General features: G+C 35.8%; 1 protein-coding gene across 1 annotated transcript in view; it reads right to left on the minus strand.

The window, feature by feature from the left end:
* The window catches only part of LOC145673740 (uncharacterized), a 139,866-nt gene that overhangs the window by 82,381 nt on the left and 34,322 nt on the right, over positions 1-23,163 (minus strand). Inside the window, exons 3-5 of the mRNA XM_081743481.1 lie at positions 19,712-19,823; positions 16,484-16,596; positions 1,733-1,873 (exon numbers count right to left, since the gene is read on the minus strand). Of these exons, the coding sequence (XP_081599607.1) occupies positions 1,733-1,873; positions 16,484-16,596; positions 19,712-19,823 (366 nt within the window). The remainder of the gene's footprint in view (positions 1-1,732; positions 1,874-16,483; positions 16,597-19,711; positions 19,824-23,163) is intronic.

Genomic DNA, 23,163 nt, shown 5'->3' on the forward strand with positions numbered 1-23,163 from the left:
ATTATGCTCAGGAAGGTGGAGTGTGAGCGGAAGTGGAACCGTGACTGCTCTATAAGGAAGGCGTTGGCTAACACCTATAGCTGTACCTCCGTAGACTCTTGGACCAGATGGAGCATCATGTCGGAGCAAGTGATATTTCGGAAAGTAACAGTTCACAGATAGCTGTGCTTCCATGTGTTTTCTTTATTTGTTTTTCTTGTGTCTTAGCATATATGAACATAAGATGGCAGAACTGTTGCCTGTCTTACTGTTGTCAGACGATTCACAGGTTTACAATAACATTATTGTGACCGATTACTGGAAACATAGAACATTATTACTTGGCAGAAGTGCCAAAGATATTTCGCAAAGCTTTGCTCATATTAAACAATAAATACTAATGCAAATTCTCTCAGGTGGTAACTAGTTATTTCTGATATGCTCGGAAGACGATGTCTCTGTGCTGAATTACCACACAAGTAACACGCTAAAGTGGTAGTTATTTTGTGTTGTTTCAACACCTCATTTTTTACAGTGTAGAAGGGGCCCGATATCTGGGAATATCAGGCCCCGGACTCAATTTGGGACATCACCACTGTGCTCAGGGGACCACGACCTTTCCATTGCCACCTCCCCGTCCAAGAACTACATATTTCTTTGGTGAATAGAAGGGACGCAAGCTCAAAAGATCGAGCCCGATTTCTGGGGCTTCGTGCCCGTTTTCTGACATCACTGGTGTGCTCAATGGACCATTATTTATCGCCACCACTCGCGTCCAGCAACTCCATGTCTAACACGATTTTCTTACCGTAGGAGAATCAGCTCCATGTTCTTTATATGTTATGGGCTGCACATCACATTATTGGATACATAAATTATGGACGAGATTACATTTTCGAGTTAATAACTTACATGCATTTTTGAGACCTTTTTTATTGTCTTATTGCTTTTTCAACAAACAAGGCTACGTGCGGGTAGGGCAGGGGACCCCCTTTCCCTAGTGTTTCCCCACTTTGCTAGCACTGCGGGCCCGTTTGTTACTACGCCACTAATCACTATGAACGAGAACAGAGTTTTGAATTAGTTATAACTAATCGAACAATATCTTAAGTGATTTCACAGAGAACAGGGCCTACCCGGAAATTTCCGGGTATCCGGGCGGCCCAGTTCGCCTCTGTAGACCCAAAATAAGCTCCTAGGCATGATTCCACTGCAACTATATTGAAAGAGCTCAAACTATCACTGTTAACACCGGTACCTTATGTAACTTTTCAAGGTCTACCTATCGCGGTAAGAATCATAGACGACAGAGGCTTCATTCCTGATATATAGAGTCAATGAGAAGACTGATCTCAAGGCGAAAGCAGATTTGACCCACCAGAAAGCCAAATTAAAGTAAGGAAATTTGAGATATGCCTATTGGATATTCCAGCCATGATTTCACACCGAACCTTGTGTCACAACAAACTAAGAGCAGAAATTGACGCAACAGCCACGTGAAGTTCATTTCCAATCGTTCGTGTCAAGTTGTTACTATTTCTATAAGACCTAATTTAAAGCAACATGAAAAAATATATATATATTCGCTCTGGCGCTAAACATCTCATTTTAAAATGATTCTGCAACTTGTTTATAGATACGAATCAAACTATTGAAGTTTTCCTATTGAGTTCTTACTACTCTGATATGCTCTGACTCTGCATTTTAGTGTGTTAATTTTTAAACTAAACAATATCAAAGATATAATACTTACTAAATCGCCAGGGAAGAGGAAGTTCGGACGTATCTTCTTCCTCCTCACTGCTTGAGGGTTCATTACATGTTTGAGGCATCATTCTCACTGCCTGTTTCTTAACAACTGGCTTATCTTCCTCCTGCTTTTCGTTTCCTTCTCCTTAAACAAAATCATCGTAAGAAAAATATGAGAAATTTGTGTTGCAAATTAATAAAATGAATTTAAAATCTTAATAAATTAAGCGTTCTCTAAGACATGAACCATCTAATATGTGATTGGTTCATTGTATGCCTGAATTAGGTTTGACATATACAAGGAAAACGTGAACCTAAGTGTCTAGCAGGGTAATAATAATGAGCTCTCAGACAAGATTCTATTATACTATTCCAGACTACCCCAGTGGCGTAGCCAAAAACACTTCAGGGTTGGTTCAAAGTAGGCGTATTGAATATATAAATACAGTAAAACCTCCTTTCAACGGACCCTTTATTAAACGGAAAACTGTCTTAAAAGGAAATATTTCACGGTCCCATGAATTTTGGAGTGCAAAACTTGTAAAAGTCCCTTTATTAAGCGGAAACTGTGTTATGCGGACAACGGAAAGCAAAATAAATCTTTAACGGAAAATTCTTAGTTCCGGACTACAGCGTTTAGAAAATGTTTAAACATTCTGTGAGAGACATCGTTGGCATCTTGATATATTACACTGTCTGCGATAAAGTCTTTGTTCTTTTGTAAAATCTTTCTGGACAGTGTTGACCTTCCTCAACCACTATTTACATTCGCCCCCCACAATTTGTTCTTAATTCTCCTACCTTAATCAAGAATCGTGCGAAAAGCCGGAAAGGAGAAGACGAAGTGAAAGAAGAAGAGGAATACAGTACCAATTTCGAAAAAGTATAGAATAAGGACGTATCAATATGCTCTCAGAAGTTTAAAGGAACTGCAACAATTTGTCTTACGGAAAAATGACTCTGATTTACTTAGTGTAGTTTCTGAGGCTAAAATCTGTGCGGAAAGTTGAGCAGGCAAGCAGCAATATATACAGAAAATCCTGCTTGACTACTGAAAAAATAAAGAAAACATGTGCATATTTTGTATTTGTTTTAAATTTTTTGTGTATTAACACGTATAAAAAAGAAGTACTGTAATTGAACAGTTATGCACAGCAATATATTTCGCAGTATGTCCCTTATAAGCATTTTTTTAAAGGGCAAGGTCTACCTCCATTAAGCGGAAACCTGACTTCAACGGATTTTTTTTCGAGTCCCGCTTGATTCCGCTAAAGGCAGGTTTCACTGTATATAGTCAATGACTGTAAGGAAAGGCAGAGAAGAGTGTTTGTAATGTTTCAGACATTAAGGAAAGGCTTTTGTAGTACGCAACAACAGTCTACTCAGCACTTAATACTTGAGTAGAGTTAAATTATATTTGATGAAGACAGGGGCGGATCCAGGTTGAATGTTTTGGTGGGGGGGCAGTCGTTCGAAGTCAAATCAAGGTAAGAGTGTATTGCAAAAAGAAAAGAAAAAAGAAAATAAATTTAGAAATGGAGAACTATTTTAGGACAGGTTTTATTTTTAAAATAAAAAATATCATATTCTTTGGGTAGGGCAATCGCCCCGATCTTCCCCTGGATCCGCCCCTGGGTCAAGATAATTAAGCAAGAAGAATAAGTTTATGTGGAGAAATATAATGGAAATTACCGGGAATGAAGAACTTCTACAAGACTAAGAGGAAAACAATAAAGATGTTGGACATAATACAAATTCCTGTAATTTTTGAGTATGTTAAGGCTGTTTTAGTGTATCTTTTTTATTTTGTTTCGTTTTTGGTGTTTAATCATGTTTATTTTGTGCTTCGTTTCTTTCTTCCTATTTAAGTGTAAAGTAGTGTTGAAAGTTAATGTAGTTTAGAAAATTAGATAAAATCAAACACACAGTTTTTCTATAATAAAATTCCAGGCTGGGGTGAAGTTTAGATGGTAAGCTAACAACATATAAATTCAGCCTACACCTTAGGCTATTAAGGGTCATTTTCATTTCCAAGGTGTATTTCGTATAAGTAAATATACAACTTATAAAATGTCAACTTTATCAGCTCATCGAAAATATTAGAGGCGCAAGTACGTTATAATTTCATTTTGAGTGACAGAGTTATCATCACTGAAAACCAGTAAAAACTTATAGGTTATTTCCCATAATGAAAAAAAAAAAATCAGAAATTTGACAAAGAAAAATAAGAATTGGTAAATTCATCATTATCAGTATTTAATATACTAACTAATGGTTTATCTACTACTTTAAACATTAGTAACATATATAAAGAAAATAATAAATATAAAATTGATTTATAAGTGTAATGGGTAAAGTGTATTAGTACATCACAATAATGGAACGGGTAGTATAGTGGGATTATAGTTATAGTATATTGCCTGTTACATGGGCGCCATTACCCAAATGATTTATGACATTGCATTGAGATGTGACTAATAATAGAATAAAAGAGATTGAATAGAATAATAAGAAAATGCATAATGTAATTAATTAATATTCAGAATAAAAGAAACAATTACACATAGGTCAAATACACAAATAAAACACGAAAAGAAAGAAGCATACAATTTCTATAAAGCGTGTAAATTGCCAATAGATAATTTTAACCTGTCATACAATACCATATATTAGTTATACTTTTTTTTTTCTGAGTTCATACTTAATGTTCTGACGACAGCTACTCAGAGACTTCATGTTGAAACTCTGAACGGAACGAAGTGAATCCGAAATGGTGGAAGCCGAATGAATGATTGTTGAATGATAGATTTGCTTTAGAAGTTTTACTTTTTATATGCATCATTGTCCTTGTTAGTTACAACTAGTTGGCATTATATTTTTGAATCTTAGACAGTCCAAATAATAGTTTTTTTGATAGATATTATTGTTATGTATACAGATATAAAGGTTACTTTTGTTATATTGTTTAGATTTGGAAAATTCGTGTATTTGTTCACCAGAACGTCACCAGTGATTTTGTTTTTAATTTTTATTTATTTATTTATTTTATTATTATTATTATTATTTTATTTATTTATTTATTTTTTTGCAAACAACAGATTAGATTACAGATGCATATATCGAGGTTAGCTAGATGTTATGTTATAGCTTGTTGTGGAAAAGTTTATTTTCCAGTTTAGACAAACTTGGCCTTACGTTATTTTTACTTTTAGATGCTTTAACTATTCTCACATTTTCCGCGTACCAAATATTCGCACTAAAAAATATTATTTTAATTGTCCATTCTGTTTCATGTTAATAAAAAGAAACTTTATGCACTATAAGTGATAGTTCATTTATTATGTGATATTAGAAAAATCATGGTAAATACTTGAAAAAAAAATAGTAATATTCTACCAAAAACATAAAAGTGAAAAAAACGAAGTAATGTTCTCGTAAACTTATTTAACTTTATTTGATCAGGAAAATAATAGAAATCTAAACCGAGGCCAATTTCTGTTAAAATCTGAAAATTGGAAAATGAAATTTGCAACTTTAGTTCTAAGAACAAATTGCCAGGCAAGAGTCTCTCAAGGCGATTATGTATAGAACTCGTTCTTGTCGGCAATAAAGTTGCAAAGAGCGTGGGTGGTTAAGTATAGCGAAATGGTCCCAGATGAATCTTGGGACGACAAGTGGGTGGTATAGAGGCAGCCCTAAGATACATTAATCCCTCACGTTTCAAACATCAACTCATCAGAAATGGCGCAAAATCAGAAAATTGGGATTAATTTATTTCTCAAGAATGGCTCGATCGATTTTGTTCAAACTTAGATGTATGTATAAGCGTATACAAGGGGTTTGTCTGAGAAAAATAACAGATCCCCCTTATAATTTCCCCCCTCAAAAAATTCGATTCAATATTTTGAGCCCCTTTTGACCTATGATGGTCTGCGAGCAGAATTATGAAAAAAATAATTTTAGATGTCGCTTTAACCCTACAATCATATTTGTTTTTCAAAATTTTATCACGGGTACGCCATGGTCAAACTTAGCCAAAACCAGCCATACCACACCTATAAGGGGGCATTTGCAAAACGAACAGCTATTGATGTAGCTTTAGCACATTCGCTACGTGAATGAATGAGAAATCACACCTGAAAAGCGCGAAACTCACCAAGGCCCCATTTGATGGCCTGTGGTGTCCCAATCCCCATCTTGAGCCAAAGTGAAACTGTTGATATTGGTGTTTATTTCATATGAATCAATCAGCCTGATTATGAATATGAGGTTAAAATTGCAATTAGACCCCCGTAAATATCCCATTTGAGAATGCCTGAAGTTTCAGTGTGAGTGTTCATACAAAAAATCAATGTTACATATACCTACAGTGTCCAATTAAAGTGAAATAACTTCAGCTGGAAAGAGAATAACCATCAACAATACCATAATGTAATGCAACCTTTCTTGTAGTGTCTTCCATAGGTCCTGAGAGGGGGGATGAGGATAAGAAATAGAGTAGTGGAAAACTGTAACATTTGAATAAAAGGTACATTTCATCCAAGAAATAGAAGAAAATATAATGTAAACGGAAAGTAAGTTACATGTTAGAAGTACAAGTATTTCAATGCGTGAAACAAGTGAAAATGAAATGAATACTTTGAGTTTTACGTCCCACGGTTATGCCGGCTAGGCTCAAGGGGACGGTGATGAGAAATGAATGAAATGGTGGAATGAAGAAAGTGGCAGGAAACGGGAGAACCCCGAGGAAACTCACGCACACGGTGTTTGTCCACCACAAAGTTTACTTGGCGGCGGCTGGGATCGAAACCCGGGACCCCAAGCATCAGAGGTGAACGCTCTACCACTGAGCCACCGCGGCCCCATGAAACAAGTAAGGATGAAAGAAACATTGTAGTACGTACTTCAGTATTTGTCACTGTTTTCATTTATGACCACATAAATGTTGTCGTGATCGAATATTTTGCATAATATTTGTGCTGGTTTTGGCATCCACGACAAATTTCTTCCACAACGTAGGTAATAAATAATGGCTGCAACATGGGAGCAAGAGCCAACTGTTCGCAATCCATTTGCACAGTCGCAACAATACCTAATGACACTTTTGTAACCTTCTGTATTTGGTTTTAGATGAAGCATTTGTATGTCTTGCTTTGCGTATGTCTTGAATGCACTGTCGTTTTCAATATCTTGTCGATATCTTTAACATACTGCATATTAATATTATCTCTTTCATCCAACATTTCAGCCAAATAACATATTGCCTGTTTATATTGGAATGATCCGCAAAACTATCTTTTCAAATATTTTTCGGTCATTCGAGGAAAATCCTCAAGTTCCTATGAAGAAATAGATCTAAACGGAAGTTCAATTATACGCAATTTATTTTGTTCAACAAAGACTGCAAAGGTGTTTTCGTTTCCTAAAGTTTTCTCAGATTTCATGATTACGGTGATTGCGGGGTGGTTTTCATTTGGTGTCACACGTATGGAGAATTTATTGTGTAGAGAACTAGCAATTATATAATCCGGGCCGATACTACCTATCATTTCACTGTCAAATATTTCATCCAACAAACAATACTTTTCTTTCGGCATTCCATGTGTAGCTTCAACTGCCCAACGAATTCTTGTAACAGACCTATATCATTTGCTTCTGCGGTGGACAATTGTGATTTTTTGACTTTAAATGCAGGCCTAGGAACTTCATAACTTTTGTCCTCAATATGAGTTTTACAGGGTCTATATTTTAATCCATTAACTACTAATCCATTTACTAATATAAAATGTACAAGTCTTATGTAGATGGGAGGGTCTTGCCCCCCAGGAAAAATCGCAACAGACGCTTCTGGCTGTCAGTATTCCTTTTTTCGCGACAAATTCACACAACCACAAAGATTCATTGTTACTTATTTGTTTTAAAGCAATAAGGGTATTCATTCCCAAATAAATGGTTAAATATCAACAGTTTTACTATATCCCAAACTAGGGATAGGTGCGCCACAGGCCATTAAATGGGGCCTCAGTGAATTTGGCACTTCAGGAGTGATTTCTCATTCAGTCACGTAACAAGTATGCTAAAGCTACTTCAATAGCTTTTCATTTTGCAATTGCATCCTTATAGGTGTGGTATGATTGGTTTTGGCTAATTTTTATCATGGCGCACCCGTGACACAATTTTGAATATATATATACAGTGAAACCTCTCTAAAGCGGACAGCTGTGGGGAATCAAAAATTGTCCGCTATAGAGAGGTGTCCGCCTTCAAGAGGTTTCAGTATTTTGTTATGTAAATTACTGAGCAAGGTAATATACAATTAGAAAAAAATATTTTTGCATAAATCACGTATTTACGAATATTACATGCATTATCCTCTGTCATCCAATACTCTATGTTCGAGGCACAACATGGAAATAACATGTTATAGTTCTCTGCACTTTACACTTATCAGTACTTCCTTCGTTTTCAGTATGGCGCTTTAATTTGTGGGGTAATTGCAGTCCTGAAGTGTCCTTTTTGAGACAATATACATACCTGAGGGAAAAAGTACTAAACTTGTTTTCTGGTTGGTAAAAGACTCCAACGGGACAGTAGCATAACGTGTCATCCCTAATGAGGGCAACTATCAATCACTTTTGTGTCTAAAACAGTTTGGGTGGGAGTGGGATGCAAGCAAAGGACATAAGAGTGTTGTTAAACAGAGACGCTTCGTCTGGATTGTTGAGCAGACAGTTGAGGGGGTAAAATGTCACAATGCTTCCTTGGTGACACATGTATGAATTACTAAAAATGTATTTTTACTACACCTCTCAACTTATTTCTAGAGAAAGTGTCCGTAATACGGAGGTAAATGATACCTATAAAAGACAGAAAAGACTGTCCGTGTCCGTATTAGAGAGTGTCCGCTTTAGAGAGGTTTGCCAATATGTTTTTTCCTATTCCAGTGTTTGGGGATTACAAAATATGTCCGTTAAGGGAGGTGTCCGCTTTATAGAGGTGTCCGTTAGTAGAGGTTTCACTGTATATATATATATATATATATATATATATATATATATATATATATATATATATATATATATATATATATATATGATTGTAGGGTTAAAGCGACACATAAAATTAATTTTTTCATTGTTGTGCTCACAAACCATCATAGGTCAAAAGGGGTTCAGAATATTGAATCGAATTTGTTGAGGAGAATGGTCGGGGGAGATATTATTATTATTTTTTTTTCAGACAAACCCCTTGTATACACCTACATCTAAGTTTGACAAAATCGATCGAGCTATTATTGACAAATACATTAATCCCAATGTTTCCGATTTTGCGCCATTTCTGATGAACCAATGAGATTAGAGGTTTGAAACGTGAGGGATTAACGTATCTTGGGGTACCTATATACCACCCATTGTCGTCCCAAGATTCATCTGGGGCCATTTCGCTATACTTATCCACTCACGCCCTTTCGTTTTCGAATTATCAGATTTCAACAGAACTTGGCATTGCTTCAAAATACTTTGGCTTCAATTCTATTAAATATAACATGAAAGAGGTTTCCGCCAAGCTCTATTAAAGTCCAAGAATTGGAAGATAAAATTTGCAACTTTAGTGCGGAGAACAAGTTTTATACATAATCGACACTAGAGACTTTTGCCTGATAATTTGTGCTTAACATTGAAGTTGCAAATATTGTTTTCCAATTTTCAGATTTCAATACAACTTGACTTTCTTTTAGCTTACTATTCTTTTTCTTGGGGATGAATGAAGTGATAAATCTACAAGTACTTGGCTTCGTTTTTTTACATTTATGTTTTTGGTGGGATAAGTTTTACCTTTACTTGTAGTAAATACTCACAGGAATATCGCACTGTATATTTTTGAACTAGTACTTCTAAGTGACTCACAAGGAACATCATCCTAGTGATCCAAGCCGATTTTGATGAAATTTGGCAGGGGGATACTACACAGGAAATAAACGAATATGTGTTTTTTTTTATTTTCTGGGGAAAAACGGTTTGAGGGGGCAAAAGCTCCCACCCAAAATTTTGAAGATGGGCCCCGAAGGGCAAGAACAAGTGAACCGAAGCAAATGAAATTGTACACACATACACTAGACATAAAATAAGGGAATACGTGTTTCGTGTTTTCCGGGAAAAATCAGTCGGGTGGGGCACAGACCCCTCCAAACGTATAAACACGAAATCTAAAAAGGGTAATGCAAAAGTACCTCAAGCACATGCAGAATTGTAACCAAACTCCGTGTAGGAACAATACACAAAAAAGTAAGCGAATACCTGTTTTTTATTTTCTGCGGAAAAACGGTTTGAGGGGGCAAAATCCCCCACCCAACATTTTGAAAGTGGGACCCTGAAGGGCAAGAACAAGTGGACCGAAGCAAATGAAATTGTGTACAGATATTGTAGTCATAAAATGATAGCACAAGGGAACCGAAGAATAGCGACCTCAGGGAAGCCAAGCGATTATTATAATTATTATCATTATGATTATTATTATTATGATTATGATTAATGGTGATGGTGGCAGTAGTAAATTAATTGTGATGTTTAATATGAAGTATAGTGAAGCTTCTTGGAACGTGAATTGAGGACAGGTCGCTCCTAAAGTTTTTCAGCGCTCCTTCCCATTATTTTGAGTACTTTTATGTAATATTCTGTAAATAAAACTATTATGTAATTGTATGTACTATACCTACTTGTGTTATTTACAATGGATATGTTACGTGTGCAGTTGCTATTAAGTGCAACGAACGCTAATTCAATACGGAAGATCAGTATATGCAAACAGCATACGGCAAAGAATAGTCAAGAAGTTGTGCAAACATACTCAATTTTATATGGACTGTTGGTGATCTTACGATGTTATCTTGCTTACACTTCCACTCGTGAGTGGTACCTGATGCGATAAGGAACATTATAAGTACACAAAGGGGTATTTACACGCTCAATAGTACAAACATGTACGGGAAAAGGGTCATTATGTATACTGATTGCATAGAACTCATAATCGACGCCTGATGATATATATGGCACGGAGACCACACAAACACGCGCATACAGAGAGAGAGAGAGAAGAAGGAGCCTACCAAGACGACAGTATGGTTGCAGTAAATGCTGCAAATGTTGTAGCGTTGTTGCATCTTGCTTTCGATGTATTACATCTACCGGAGACACCAATAACAGCGGAGGAAAGGCATGTAGCAAATGTACTACAAAATTTGTTGGAGGACTGGATGGAAGCGGGAACTACGTTGCAGATGAAAATAGATACGACATTAGCTCTTGCAAATGACGATAAAGGAAGAGAACAGGACGACGTAGATTATGCCCCGGAGAATGACGCGGAAGAATGTGCTGTACCCGACACCGCATCTGTTGGTGATGTCACCCTTGAGTATAAACGGAATGCCGTCACGTACTGGAAAAGTGGTAAGAAGAGGCCTCTTTCCGTGGGATCTGTCCGATCGAAATACAGAAAGGTTACCTCTACGGAACTGCTCGTGCGATGGGGAAAAAAATTGCTGCTGGAGGGACATGGAAGGAGGGGAAGGGTCTGTGCCCCACCCGACTGATTTTTTCCGGAAAACACGAAACACGTATTCCCTTATTTTATGTCTAGTGTATGTGTGTACAATTTCATTTGCTTCGGTCCACTTGTTTTTTGCCCTTCGGGGGTCCACTTTCAAAATTTTGGGTGGGGGCTTTTGCCCCCTCAAACCGTTTTTCCGCAGAAAATAAAAAAAACACGTATTCGTTTATTTCCTGTGTAGTCTCCCTGCCAAATTTCATCAAAATCGGCTTGGATCACTAAGATGATGTTTCTTGTCAGATTTAAAAATTTTCGCATCTACATGAAGGATGTTATAAGTTTAAAAACGCATTCACAAATTAATATTAATATTATATGTATGTGATTTTGCCCTTTACCTTTAATACTCCACTTAGAGATGGAAATTCGAAGCTTTTTTCGAGTTTTTCAGTTCACTTACAAGTGTATGTCTAATTTCTGCTAAACTTCAAGGTTCCAGGTTTGCAAGGAGTGCAATTCAGATTTCGAATCGTCCTTAGAAGTGACGTAACAATCAAGTAAAGCAATTATATGTAATTTTGCTTTTTATACCTAACTTTTGACGTTGGAGGGGAAAATTTCCAGTTTCCGGATTTTTCCTTTATTTTTATCATACACTAGCATATATTACTCGCACTGGCGTCTCTAGCATGTAAGTTTTCTTGGAGGGGGGGATCAAAGAAAGTGATTTAAATGGTACTATCTAGCTCAACCTGTTTATTTCTTCGATTCCATTTGTTATCTTTCTGCTTACCTTCACGGACCCCCTGAGGTATATTAAGAACTATGTTATACTAATTTCACAGGCTGAATATTATATTCCAAATAAATATCATTATTATTATTTATATGTTATTCTATCGTTAGTAAATAAATTAAATTAGAGTAAAATATTGAATATTTTGTACTTTAAAATATTGGGGGGACTTGTCCCCTCGTTCCCCCGCCAGAGACGTCCCTGATTACCCGCTTCACTGAGTTGAAATGAAAATTTAAATGCACAACTCCGTATGTCATGTGTTTAGAACCCGTGAAATATGCTGTTTTCGTTTTTAATGGCATCGATTTAAACGGCATCAGAAAGATCATTGATCATCTCGGCGACCCCAAAAACATGGACTCGACACTAATATTGGTCATTTTCGATCATTTTTAAATATCTCTTCCTCCCCTTCCCCAAGTTGCAGGGTTTAATTTGAATTTAAACGGGATCGAAAGTATCACCGTTCATCTAAGCAACCCAGATAACTATAAATTCGACACTGACAGTGGCCATTTTAGATCATTTTTATATATATATATCTCTTACTAGCCATACCTTAAGTGGCGGGGCTGATTTTGGATTTAAACCGGATCGGATTGTGTCACTGTTCATCTGAATGATCCAAAAACTATGGATTAGACACCAATATTGGTCATTTTCAATCATTTTTAAATGTTTATCCCCCTCCCTCTCCCCAACTATCAGGGCTGAATTTGGATTGAAATAGCATCAGAAGTATCACTGTTTCTCTCATCGACCCCGAAAACTATGATTTCAACACTAATATCGCTAATTTTTGATCATTTTAAAATTTATCTCCCCCTTCCCCTCCCCTACGTTGTATCGTCAAAGTAAATAGCCTAAAGCAATCCCTGCCTCACCTAACCTCATGTTGAAAATTTGATTGGCATCGGTCGGGTTGTTCAAGAGTGATGAAGTCACAAAGGCAATCATTTTTTTTTTTACATATATCCTCCCCTAGGTTGGCTCGTCAAAGTGAAACAATAAAAAACACTAAAGGCCCGACCCTCATATATGTTGAAAATCTGATTGAGATTGTTTCGATGGTCCAAAAGTTATTAGGTTATATTAGTTTTTATGTATACTTCCCCCTCCCCTCGCCCTCCCCTAGGATCTACCGTTAAAGTGAAATTACAAAAATGTTTTCAGATGCGAACCTCATGCATCTTGAAAATTTGATTGAGATCGATCAGATAGTTCAAGAGTTATTAAGTTACAAAAATAGTTACTTTCAGTCGTATATAAATTGATTTTTATATATCTCCCCCTTCTTCTTCTCCCCGACGTTGCTCCATCAAATTTAAATCATAAAAACGGTCCCAGGCCTTAATCTCATCTATGTTGAAAATTTGATCAAGATCGGTCGAGTGGTTGAGAAGTTTTATTAATTTTTATACCCCTTCCCCTCCCGCGCTCGTCAGTTCTACCACCAAAGTAAATAGCCTAAAACCAGACCAGTCTTGAGCCTCATCCATGTTACAAATTTAATCGAGATCGGTCGGGCGATTCAGGAGATTTAAAATCACAAACATAGAGATTTTCAATTTTTTATATATGTACACGTGGCAACTTTCAAATTTTCATATCTTTAAGTTTTGAGTCAAGTAACGTAACTCTAAAATAATTTTTGTCCCTGGCCCCTTATTTTTCACCTTGGAGGGGGAAATTTCCAGTTTCCGGATTATTTCCTTTCTTCGTATCGCAAATCTTAAGATTTGTGCTAAATTTCAAGTTTCTATGTCTGCACGAAATACCCTAGAAGTTTTGATTGTGGTGAAAAATGTTTGGACTTGCCTTCCAGTTTTCCCCATCGCAGGGAAAGATTTTCAGATTTTTTTCTCTTTATTTGAATCACAAATCCTATATTTATTCCAAATTTCAAGCTTCTATACGTACAGGAAGTACCCTATAGGTCTTAAGTACAGTGACGTAATTTTGGCCTTGAACCCAATTTTTCTCTTTAGAGGGGGGAGTTTTCTAATATTCGGATTTTCCCTTCACTTGCATTATAAATCAAACACTTACGCTAAAGTTCAAGTCTAGAGAAAGCCCTATTTTTTTAAAGAGTGAGTGATTGCCAAAATTTGAGGTTACTTGGGGAATTCATGATTCTCTAACTTGTGAACGGTTTAAGATACAATATAAGAATTTTATAAAGAAAAAAACACAACTTTCTTAGAAGGCTGGCTAGAATATTTATTATAAAAAATAAACTAGAAAAAAATAGACAAGAAATTACTTTTCTAGTTTAATTTTTTATAATAAATATTCTAGCCAGCCTTGTAAGAAAGTTGTGTTTTTTCTTTATTCAAGATGGACACAAGGCCATATTGTCATAATATCCAAGAATTTTATATAGAATTTTTCTTCACGCTGGTTAGTGAAGTTCACAATCCTCACAATCCTCATGGAGAGCAAATTTATGAACATTACAAAAATTCCTGAGTTGCATCGTGTAAACTTACACACTGGTTGCTCCAGCCTGAGAACCAGGTTTGGTGCACTGCCGTGAATTTTGCTAGTTATCTGAATCGATTCAGCATCCCAAGAGTAGGTTCTACCTCTTCCCTTAACTCTCTATTGAATTCGGAAGCTATTAAATATAACCTTTCCCTGTTTCAACATTTATTGCCATAGAACGAAATTGGTAATAGATAGCGACAAACTGTTTTGTGCAATAGATTCAGACATTCAAGAGTACAGACCATTATAACCCACAACATTCTACCAAAACCGAAAGAGGTTCAAATTTACTACTGTTTCCAATTTCAATACTAATTTCCGTAATGAAAAAAAAAGTTAAGAAATATCCAGGTGCACGTTTTTGGCAACCAATTCAGCTTCCCAAATGCAGGGTCAATCTCCTCTCTGAATCATCTATTTAATTCCGAAGTCGTTCAAATTAACAATTTCGGTTTCAACCTTTATCGCCAGAGGACAAAAATAGTACGAGATAGCGAGTAATGGCTTTTTGATATGGATTCAGAGTCCGAGGAACAGGTTCTAATCTTTGATCTTACTAATCTATTGCAACCAGTAGTTATGGATGTACTACTTCACAGTTGGGTATTGAATTCCCATAATTTGGAACCCTACCGCAGTTTCAGACTTTTGAACGAAACTCGCTTGTTTAAACTACAGATTTTTTTTTCTTTTGGAGTCTGTAGACGCCATTTTTAGAACACGCACATATATATCAGCAATTTAAATCCATTAGGTACTGAGTTTTTTCTTGCTGGCAGTACACAATGTTAACAGTATCTGTATCTACTCTAAAAGTATTTTCATTGCGATTTTTTATAGGACTTTTATATTTTATATATGTTATACAGTCTCATATGCCTGAATTAACATCGTGTGTATTTACATATTTATAATGAGTTCTGACACTTTATATATACAATGAAAGAAATCACCATGAATATGTAAAATCACACGATGTTAATCAGATATTTGCAGAATGTATAGCGTATAAAAATATAAAAAAACAATCTAGAGAAATCGCAAGATTAGGATGTTACAAAAATTTCTCACATCAAAATAAGAAAAAATGTTCACATGGACCTGTGGTCGGCTGCGCATAGTTGCGTAGTTAGAGGGTGCCAAAAACGTGAAAAAAATGAACTTTAAAGGTCCATATTCCCACTACCAGAGGACCAATACCTCCGGTACTTGCACAATCATTTTAAGAACTTCTGGAAGTTCTTGCTCACTCTCCACGTACGGTACCTTTCTAAAAAATGGTGTGCAAGTAGTGGAATATTCTTAAACATGGATATTTGAATAATTCACATTAAAGTTCACTTGCTTCAGGTTTTCGGCCCCTTATAGCACCAAAACTATCCACTTTTGAGCACAGGTTCATATGAACTTTTAAAACTTATTTTGATGTGAAGAATCTGTAAACAAAATATTGTAACACCGATTTCTGCATACATCGATATACATCGATTTCTGCAGGATTTCTCTTGCGATATTTTTAACATTGACAAAACTTGCATCAACAAACAAATTATATGGTACAAAGTAGTGCACATTAAATATTTTTCTCATATTTCTAATTGCCTTGACACTAACCACTCTTCATTACAGAGAGTCACCAACACATTTAGTAGATGTGACCCAAACTCTTAATGAATTGCGATGTTCTCAAATCCTTACTACTCTGACCAGTTCTTTTGGCGTGGGAGACCCGGGTTCGATTCCCGGAGGGAGCTCATGTGGTTCGGATTCCACGTTAATCAGTAGGTCCACGTCTCATATAGCCTCGCTGCTGAAAGGGACGCTAAACTAAAATCAACTCAACTCAACTCTGACCAGTTCTTACCTTACACTCTTGTTTGCTATTTTTTAAAATGAAAATACAGATATCCTAGAACTTACTGCCATTCACGGGATCAGCCGTATTGAATAGTTTTCCGCTGACGATAAGTCGCTCTTTTGGTACACCTTGGTCCTGCTTTGGGTTACTAGGTGTTGGTTCCTCTTCTTGTGCTCTTGTGAATAAAAATGAACGTAGAGAAACATCAGATATTAATGATACAATTTAACAAAATACGAGCTTAAATACATTTAGTGTTCATTGCAATATGGACCTTTAAGTATGTGATTGGTCCTTGGATTGTTAGAACCAGGGTTTACGTAATTTTAAGCAAACTTATGAACGGTACAGTCCGCAGCAAAAAACCTGCAACATGAGAATGTAAGATTATTGTGAAACTACGCCTAACAGCGCAGGGAATCAACATAACATCTAAGTGGCACGAATCATGCCAGGAGAAACCTCGGCGTCCTCCCCTGCACACTTATTTTGCAAAAGGCTTCGTCATTTAACAATAAACTTACATGCTCATGTTGCAGGATTTTTTGCTGCAGACTGTAGAAGTAAAAGGGAATGTAACTTAATAAGCGTCTTGCAGGGCACCGATAATGAGCATTCGAAAATAAGTCGACTGTAAGGCTGATGGTTATCTTTCGGTATATACCCAGTAAGATCCAAAGTATATCTAACTTGAAAGGCCTTAATCAAAAGGGAACACGGCGGTTCAGTGGTTGAGATCTAATCTCTTGTACAATGAGTCCCTGGTTTGATTTCAGTTCACGTGAGTTTGTAGTAGACAACACCGTGACAGTGTGATTTTTGGGGCTCTCCCGTTGCCTCACACATTCTATAGTGACCGCGAGAACTCGTGAAGCCTGGGATCTACACAAATCGTAAAACTGATTTCCCTCAAGTGCGATGCATCGGAAGAATTCGGTAAAGTTCGTAAAGCGACCTTCCGAATGAAAAGTGAAACAGTAGAAGTGCACCAACTATGTTGTCAAACTTAGAGGACATGACAAACGAGCGAGAAAAACTGCACTTAACGAACTATAACACGAATACTTACATTTATTCGAATTAAACTTTAACAATAATAATAATAATACTAGTAAAAATGTAAAATAACGACAACAACAATAACAACAGAACTAAACTTAGCGGCAATCCGACAACACTGTACCATAAGGAGATGTTCTCCGTATAAACGACACTGCCAACATTTCATGGGTGGGTGTTGACAACCAGGGCACACCCTCGCGTCCTATTGAGAGGTGAATCGATAACTCTAAATCAAGCTTCACGAGTCCTCGCGATTACTATAGTTCCTCAGTTCATTTTATATTCATTCACCTCCGTTTTCTCTAGCCTAATAACCGTGGGACGTTAAGCTATAAAATTTATTTAATATATAAACAAGAGGCAGTAATGTCGTTAATGAGTTGCTTTTGATGGTTAAATTTATAGAAACAATTATTCATATACAGGCGTTCTCAATTACCGAGGATTGTTATTTCACTCAAAACACTTCTACTGCACATAAAGAGAAGTACCTGAGATATATTTTCGTGAACATATAATAGTATAAATACCCATATATACAAGTGAAATAAAAATAGCCGCAAAAAAAATCGACGTTAATTTTCAAAACTCGGCGGAGAAAGTTTTCAAAACTTCCCTGTGTTAATTCCTTTTGGAGGGGGGCGGATGAGGAGGAAATACTCAAACTAGACTCATACAGAAGAAAATTTTGTCTAGATAAATTCAAATAAGCTATAAATGGTAATTCTATTTGAAATAGAGTCTGGCTTATATTCATCTTAGTACAAATCTATGATTTCGCCAGAAGAGGAAAATCTTAAGTATAACTAAAATATTTCTGACCAGACTATATACACATATTTATTAAAACTAAGATGCAATATAACAGTTTCGACAATTTAACGTTATCTTCATCAGACACTAACTGTATTTTCTTAATTTGTCACTTCCTTCTTTCTTTATCCTTCGTGCTTCCATTTTCTTATTCTGTTCTTTTCTCCCTTTCTAGTCCTTGGAACCTTCTCAATCTATATCATGCCCTGTTTCTTTAGCATGTTTGTATATAGCATTATTTTGTCTCTTAAGCCTAATGTCATCCCTATGTTGTTTCATTCTTTAAGTTTCCCCTGTTTCCCCAATATTTATCATATTGCAATCTTACACTCCGCTTTATACACTACCTTCATCTTCTTCTCATATATTCTTTCTTCTACTTCTCGCCTTCTTAACCATGTCTAGAATTCTTCGACTTTCTTTTAGGATGGATAGAGCAAAAAGGAAAATCTTAGAAAGGTTGGAAGTGTTAAATAAATTTTTTTGCCAAACCAATGGCGGAGAATTTGCATGAATCCTCGCTTTGACATGCTAAACACAAACACAGAAGAATTTTTTTTTCTTGTCCAAATCAGAACGTTTCCTTGTTTGCAACGCTTGTCTCAATTTATTGAATCTCGTGATCAAGTGACGTAGAAGTAGAAAGAAGGAACGAAAATAAAGATTCTGATTGGTGGATACAACTGAATTCGAATTATTTTCCCCAAGTAGAAGCAGAGTTGTTTATAATGTTCTAATTTTGTGTTTAATCGTTCAATGAAAAGTGAAGTACTGTGCATTGCTGTCTTATTTTATCGCAAATGTGCCTGGAGAACGAGATATATAGAAATATTGTTTTTAACTCCATCAATGAAATAAAACATAAACATCTATTAAATATATATATTTCACTTTATTAGCCTTTAATAAGTTAGATGTAGAAATTTTGTTTAGAAATAACTTTTAAATTTGTTTTAAACAGTTATTGTGAATTTTGTTTGAAATTGAATAGTGACTAAATATTATAGTAATAGTAGCAAGGTTAAATCAATATATATGCAAGTAGAGAAGAATGCATTCTCCTGTCTCTTTTTACCTAAGTGTTGAATTAACATTTCTGAGCAGAGAGAGAGCACCTTCATATGCCCACATGCCTTTGAATTGCAACAGCTGCTTTTGCAGATCACGAACTGCTACTTGTAAAATGTTTTAAGTCAACTACATTGAGCTAAAGTAATTTGGAAATCTACATTACATGCATTTCCTTTCTTCTTGTAAGGTATTCATTTTATTTTGGACACATTTGCATTGTAAAAATTTTAGACTTGTCTCTGTTATAAGATGCTAGAAACGTTTTACCGAATCTCAGGATTTTAAATATTTCTCCAGAATAATACTACAACAGGAAATGAAACGTTAATATATTGCGTGCATACCTTTGCCTTTTGTGTGCTCCTCCTGTTGGAATGAACGAGCTGGTACGTTGTTTATTCCCTGGTTCGTTGATAAACACAGGAAGTACTTTTTCCATGGCTTCCTGAACCTGTCCTACAATAGAACATAATGTTAAATCAAATTCTGATATTCCTTCTAAATAGCGTATAACACTATCAAGCAATCTTTAGATGCACAACCAATTGGCCAGGAATGTTTGCGCTACACGTTTCAAGTAGTATGAGCCTTACTGGTAGGAACATATGTGTCACTAATTGGAGTAATCAAACAACAACAGATACTGTTTATTAGTTAGTAATGTATTATTTTAAGTATAGCGGAATAAATAAATGAATAAACGGTCTATTCCAGTAGAATAAACAAACTGTCAAATTATTATTGTCAACTAACTAACTAACTCTATTGTCTTTGGAATCCGGAGGTTCAATGCCGCGTTCACAAAAGCTCTCAATTGACTTCTATCTTTAGGCAACTGGATCCAGTCTCTACTTTGTATTCCTATTTCTGAGAGATCCATCTTAATATTATCCTCGCATCTGCGCCTAAATCTTCCTAATGGTCGTTTTCCAATTGAATTTTCAGTTAGAACTTTGAAATCGTTCCTACTTTCTTCCATTATGCCCGCATGACCTGCCCATCTCAGCCTCCTAGACTTGATGACCCTAACAATGTTTGGTAAACGTTATAAATTATGCAGTTCCTAGTTTTGAAGTTTCCACTATTCCCCACTCAAGTTCCTCTTGAGTCCGAATATTCGCCTTAGGATTTTATTCTCAAATACTTACAGTCTGCGTTCTTCCCTTAAAGTAAGCAACCATGTTTCGCAACGGTGTCTTCCCGTTTGGCCTTTTCCCGTTTCGCCTTATGCCTGTTTTCATTACTTCAGGCTATGATGCTAAAATAGTGAATGTTAATTTGATTATAAGGCGAAACGGGAATTCCCGTTTGGCCTTTTCCCGTTTTGCCTTACACCAGAGAATGGAATTTTCAAATTAGGATAGGGAAATTTAGTGTCATTTTGCAAAACATTTGTAAGGCAAGTAGTGTTTACGTTTGAACGAATAGAACATCGTATAATCAAAGTAAGTATCCAGGGGAATGTATTATTTGTGTCAAGGTCTTTTAAAAAAGCTTAATAAAACCTTAATTCAAAGCGAGTGAGAGGTATGGTTATATTATGACTATGTTGGCCAATAGTTTTGCAAAGACATTTAATAAAATGTTAGCTGAACAAATACACAGAAATAAGCAAAAGAATAAATATATATACTTCTATTATTATATCACTACCTGCGTCTTCTACAAACATACTGTATATGACACACGGAAGCAATTGCTCATGTAGTCTTGTACACAGAGAAAAATCCGTTCTCCGGACAGCGGTATCCTCTTGCTTACTATAGAAATCAGTACGGAGCATACGTTATCCGTATGCTACATAGGCACTGCCCTTAGATGTTACACCATGCAGTTGCAGGATGTCTGACATCTAACAGTTTTCCGTATATCTCATGCATACACTTGTGTTACCTTCGTCAGCTATATGTTATATACATCCATTTGTATGTGAGATCCTGACCGCCTACATTAGTTCATACGGAAAGTACGTATAGATGGAACACTTATACAGAAAGTATTATAAAACATGCTTTTTCAGTTATACGTCTGCTGTACGTTAAGTCCAAATACTACAGGAATTACGCATGTAACCTATCTTTTTAAGTACGCCACCTACAATTTTTTTTCTCAGTGTATTTGCACGGGCAGATGTTCGTGTTTTCCCATGTTGTTTCATAGTGTCTGATGAACCCAATCAGGTTGTATGATCAATTGCTTCAGTGTGTAATATACGTTTGTAGAAGACGAAGGTCCTCAGAGTTTTTTTTTTTTCAAACAACGTATAATTCATTAGTGGAGTATAAATACTCTCAGCTATTATGTTGGTAGATGAAGTCGTTGACACTAGTAGAATACATGTAAATTATATTTTAGTAGCCAAGAAAATAGTTTATCGTTTCATACTTTTTTCTTCTTTCGTAGTTTTAGTACTTTTTTGGTGAAAATCGTGAAAGTCTAATATGACAATAGTTACAGAAATAAGAATATTAATATTAAAGCATTTTCGTTAGCATGTTTGTATTATTTATTCTAGTCTTTCTATCTTCAACAGGTTTTTGGCACTGTTGAAAATTTGGAGATTCTGTGTCAGTGCGACAAGATTGTAATGGATGGGACATTTAAGACTGTATCTCGCCTATTCTCCCAATTGTACACTCTGCATGGAAAGTGTTTGGGCCCGGTATTTCCTCTGCGTTTCTGCTTACTTCTCAGTAAAAAGCAAGACACGTATGTAAGATTACTGAAGGTAATCAGAGAAGAAGCTGAGAAATTTGGACTGCGTTTCAAATTGAAAGAAGTTTCTATTGATTTTGAGAAAGCAGTAATCAATGCTGTAAATCAAGTATTTCCTGATATTAAAATCAGAGGATGTTTCCTCCACTTCTGTGTGGAGGAAGGTTCAGCAGTTAGGACTTTCTCAATTGTACAAAGAACCTCGGAAGTGAAAAAATGGATTCAACGTGCAACAGAACTACGTCTGGTACCAACTTCCCATTTAGTTGTAGTGTTTGTACGTTTGCAAGAAGATTCATCTGACGTTACATATAAGGAGAAGTTTCATGATTATCTTGTAGACACTTGGCTGGATGATGGTGAGGCGCTATTTCCTCCGAAAGAATGTTTTCTTTCATACATAGACTTCTGACGTTTAGTGCAAGTCTCTTTAATTATTAAATCACTAATTAAGCTATTCCGAGCATTCTACAGTAAAGAATTTTATTCCATTAGCACCACATGTAGTGTAATCGCATCACACAACACAACAGGCATGATTATCGTTTTATATATTTTAAGCTTTAAATTCCTCGACAGAATTAGCGACGACAGAAAGGTTTTGAGCAGAATAATAACATGAATTCCCTGTTTTTTAGTCGACTTTTAATTTCTTCGTGAATATAGTTTTAGTGTGCTAATATTGATCCTAGATATTTGAAAAAATCCACTTTGTCGAAAGCATTATTTGATATTTTAACGCATTCATAACAAATACTACTACTACTACTACTACTACTACTACTACTACTACTACTACTACTACTACTACTACTACTAATAATAATAATAATAATAATAATAATAATAATAATAATAATAATAACAAGTAGCTATTTAGATATGCAAGATGAAACTCAACTTATCTTCACTAGAGTTAACATGGTAGTGGATCTTGTCGAGCTAGCTACTACGCGTATTAAGCTACCTGATCACATCAAAGTCTACGTACATTTTAAATTTGATAAAGTAGAGTTATTTGGTTTCCGACTTATTGAACATGAAATTCTGGGTTTATATTTAAGCCTCTTAAATGTTAAGT

Source organism: Thermobia domestica, chromosome 17 (genome assembly GCF_964235325.1).
Source record: "Thermobia domestica chromosome 17, izTheDome1.hap1.1, whole genome shotgun sequence".
NCBI lineage: Eukaryota > Metazoa > Arthropoda > Insecta > Zygentoma > Lepismatidae > Thermobia > Thermobia domestica.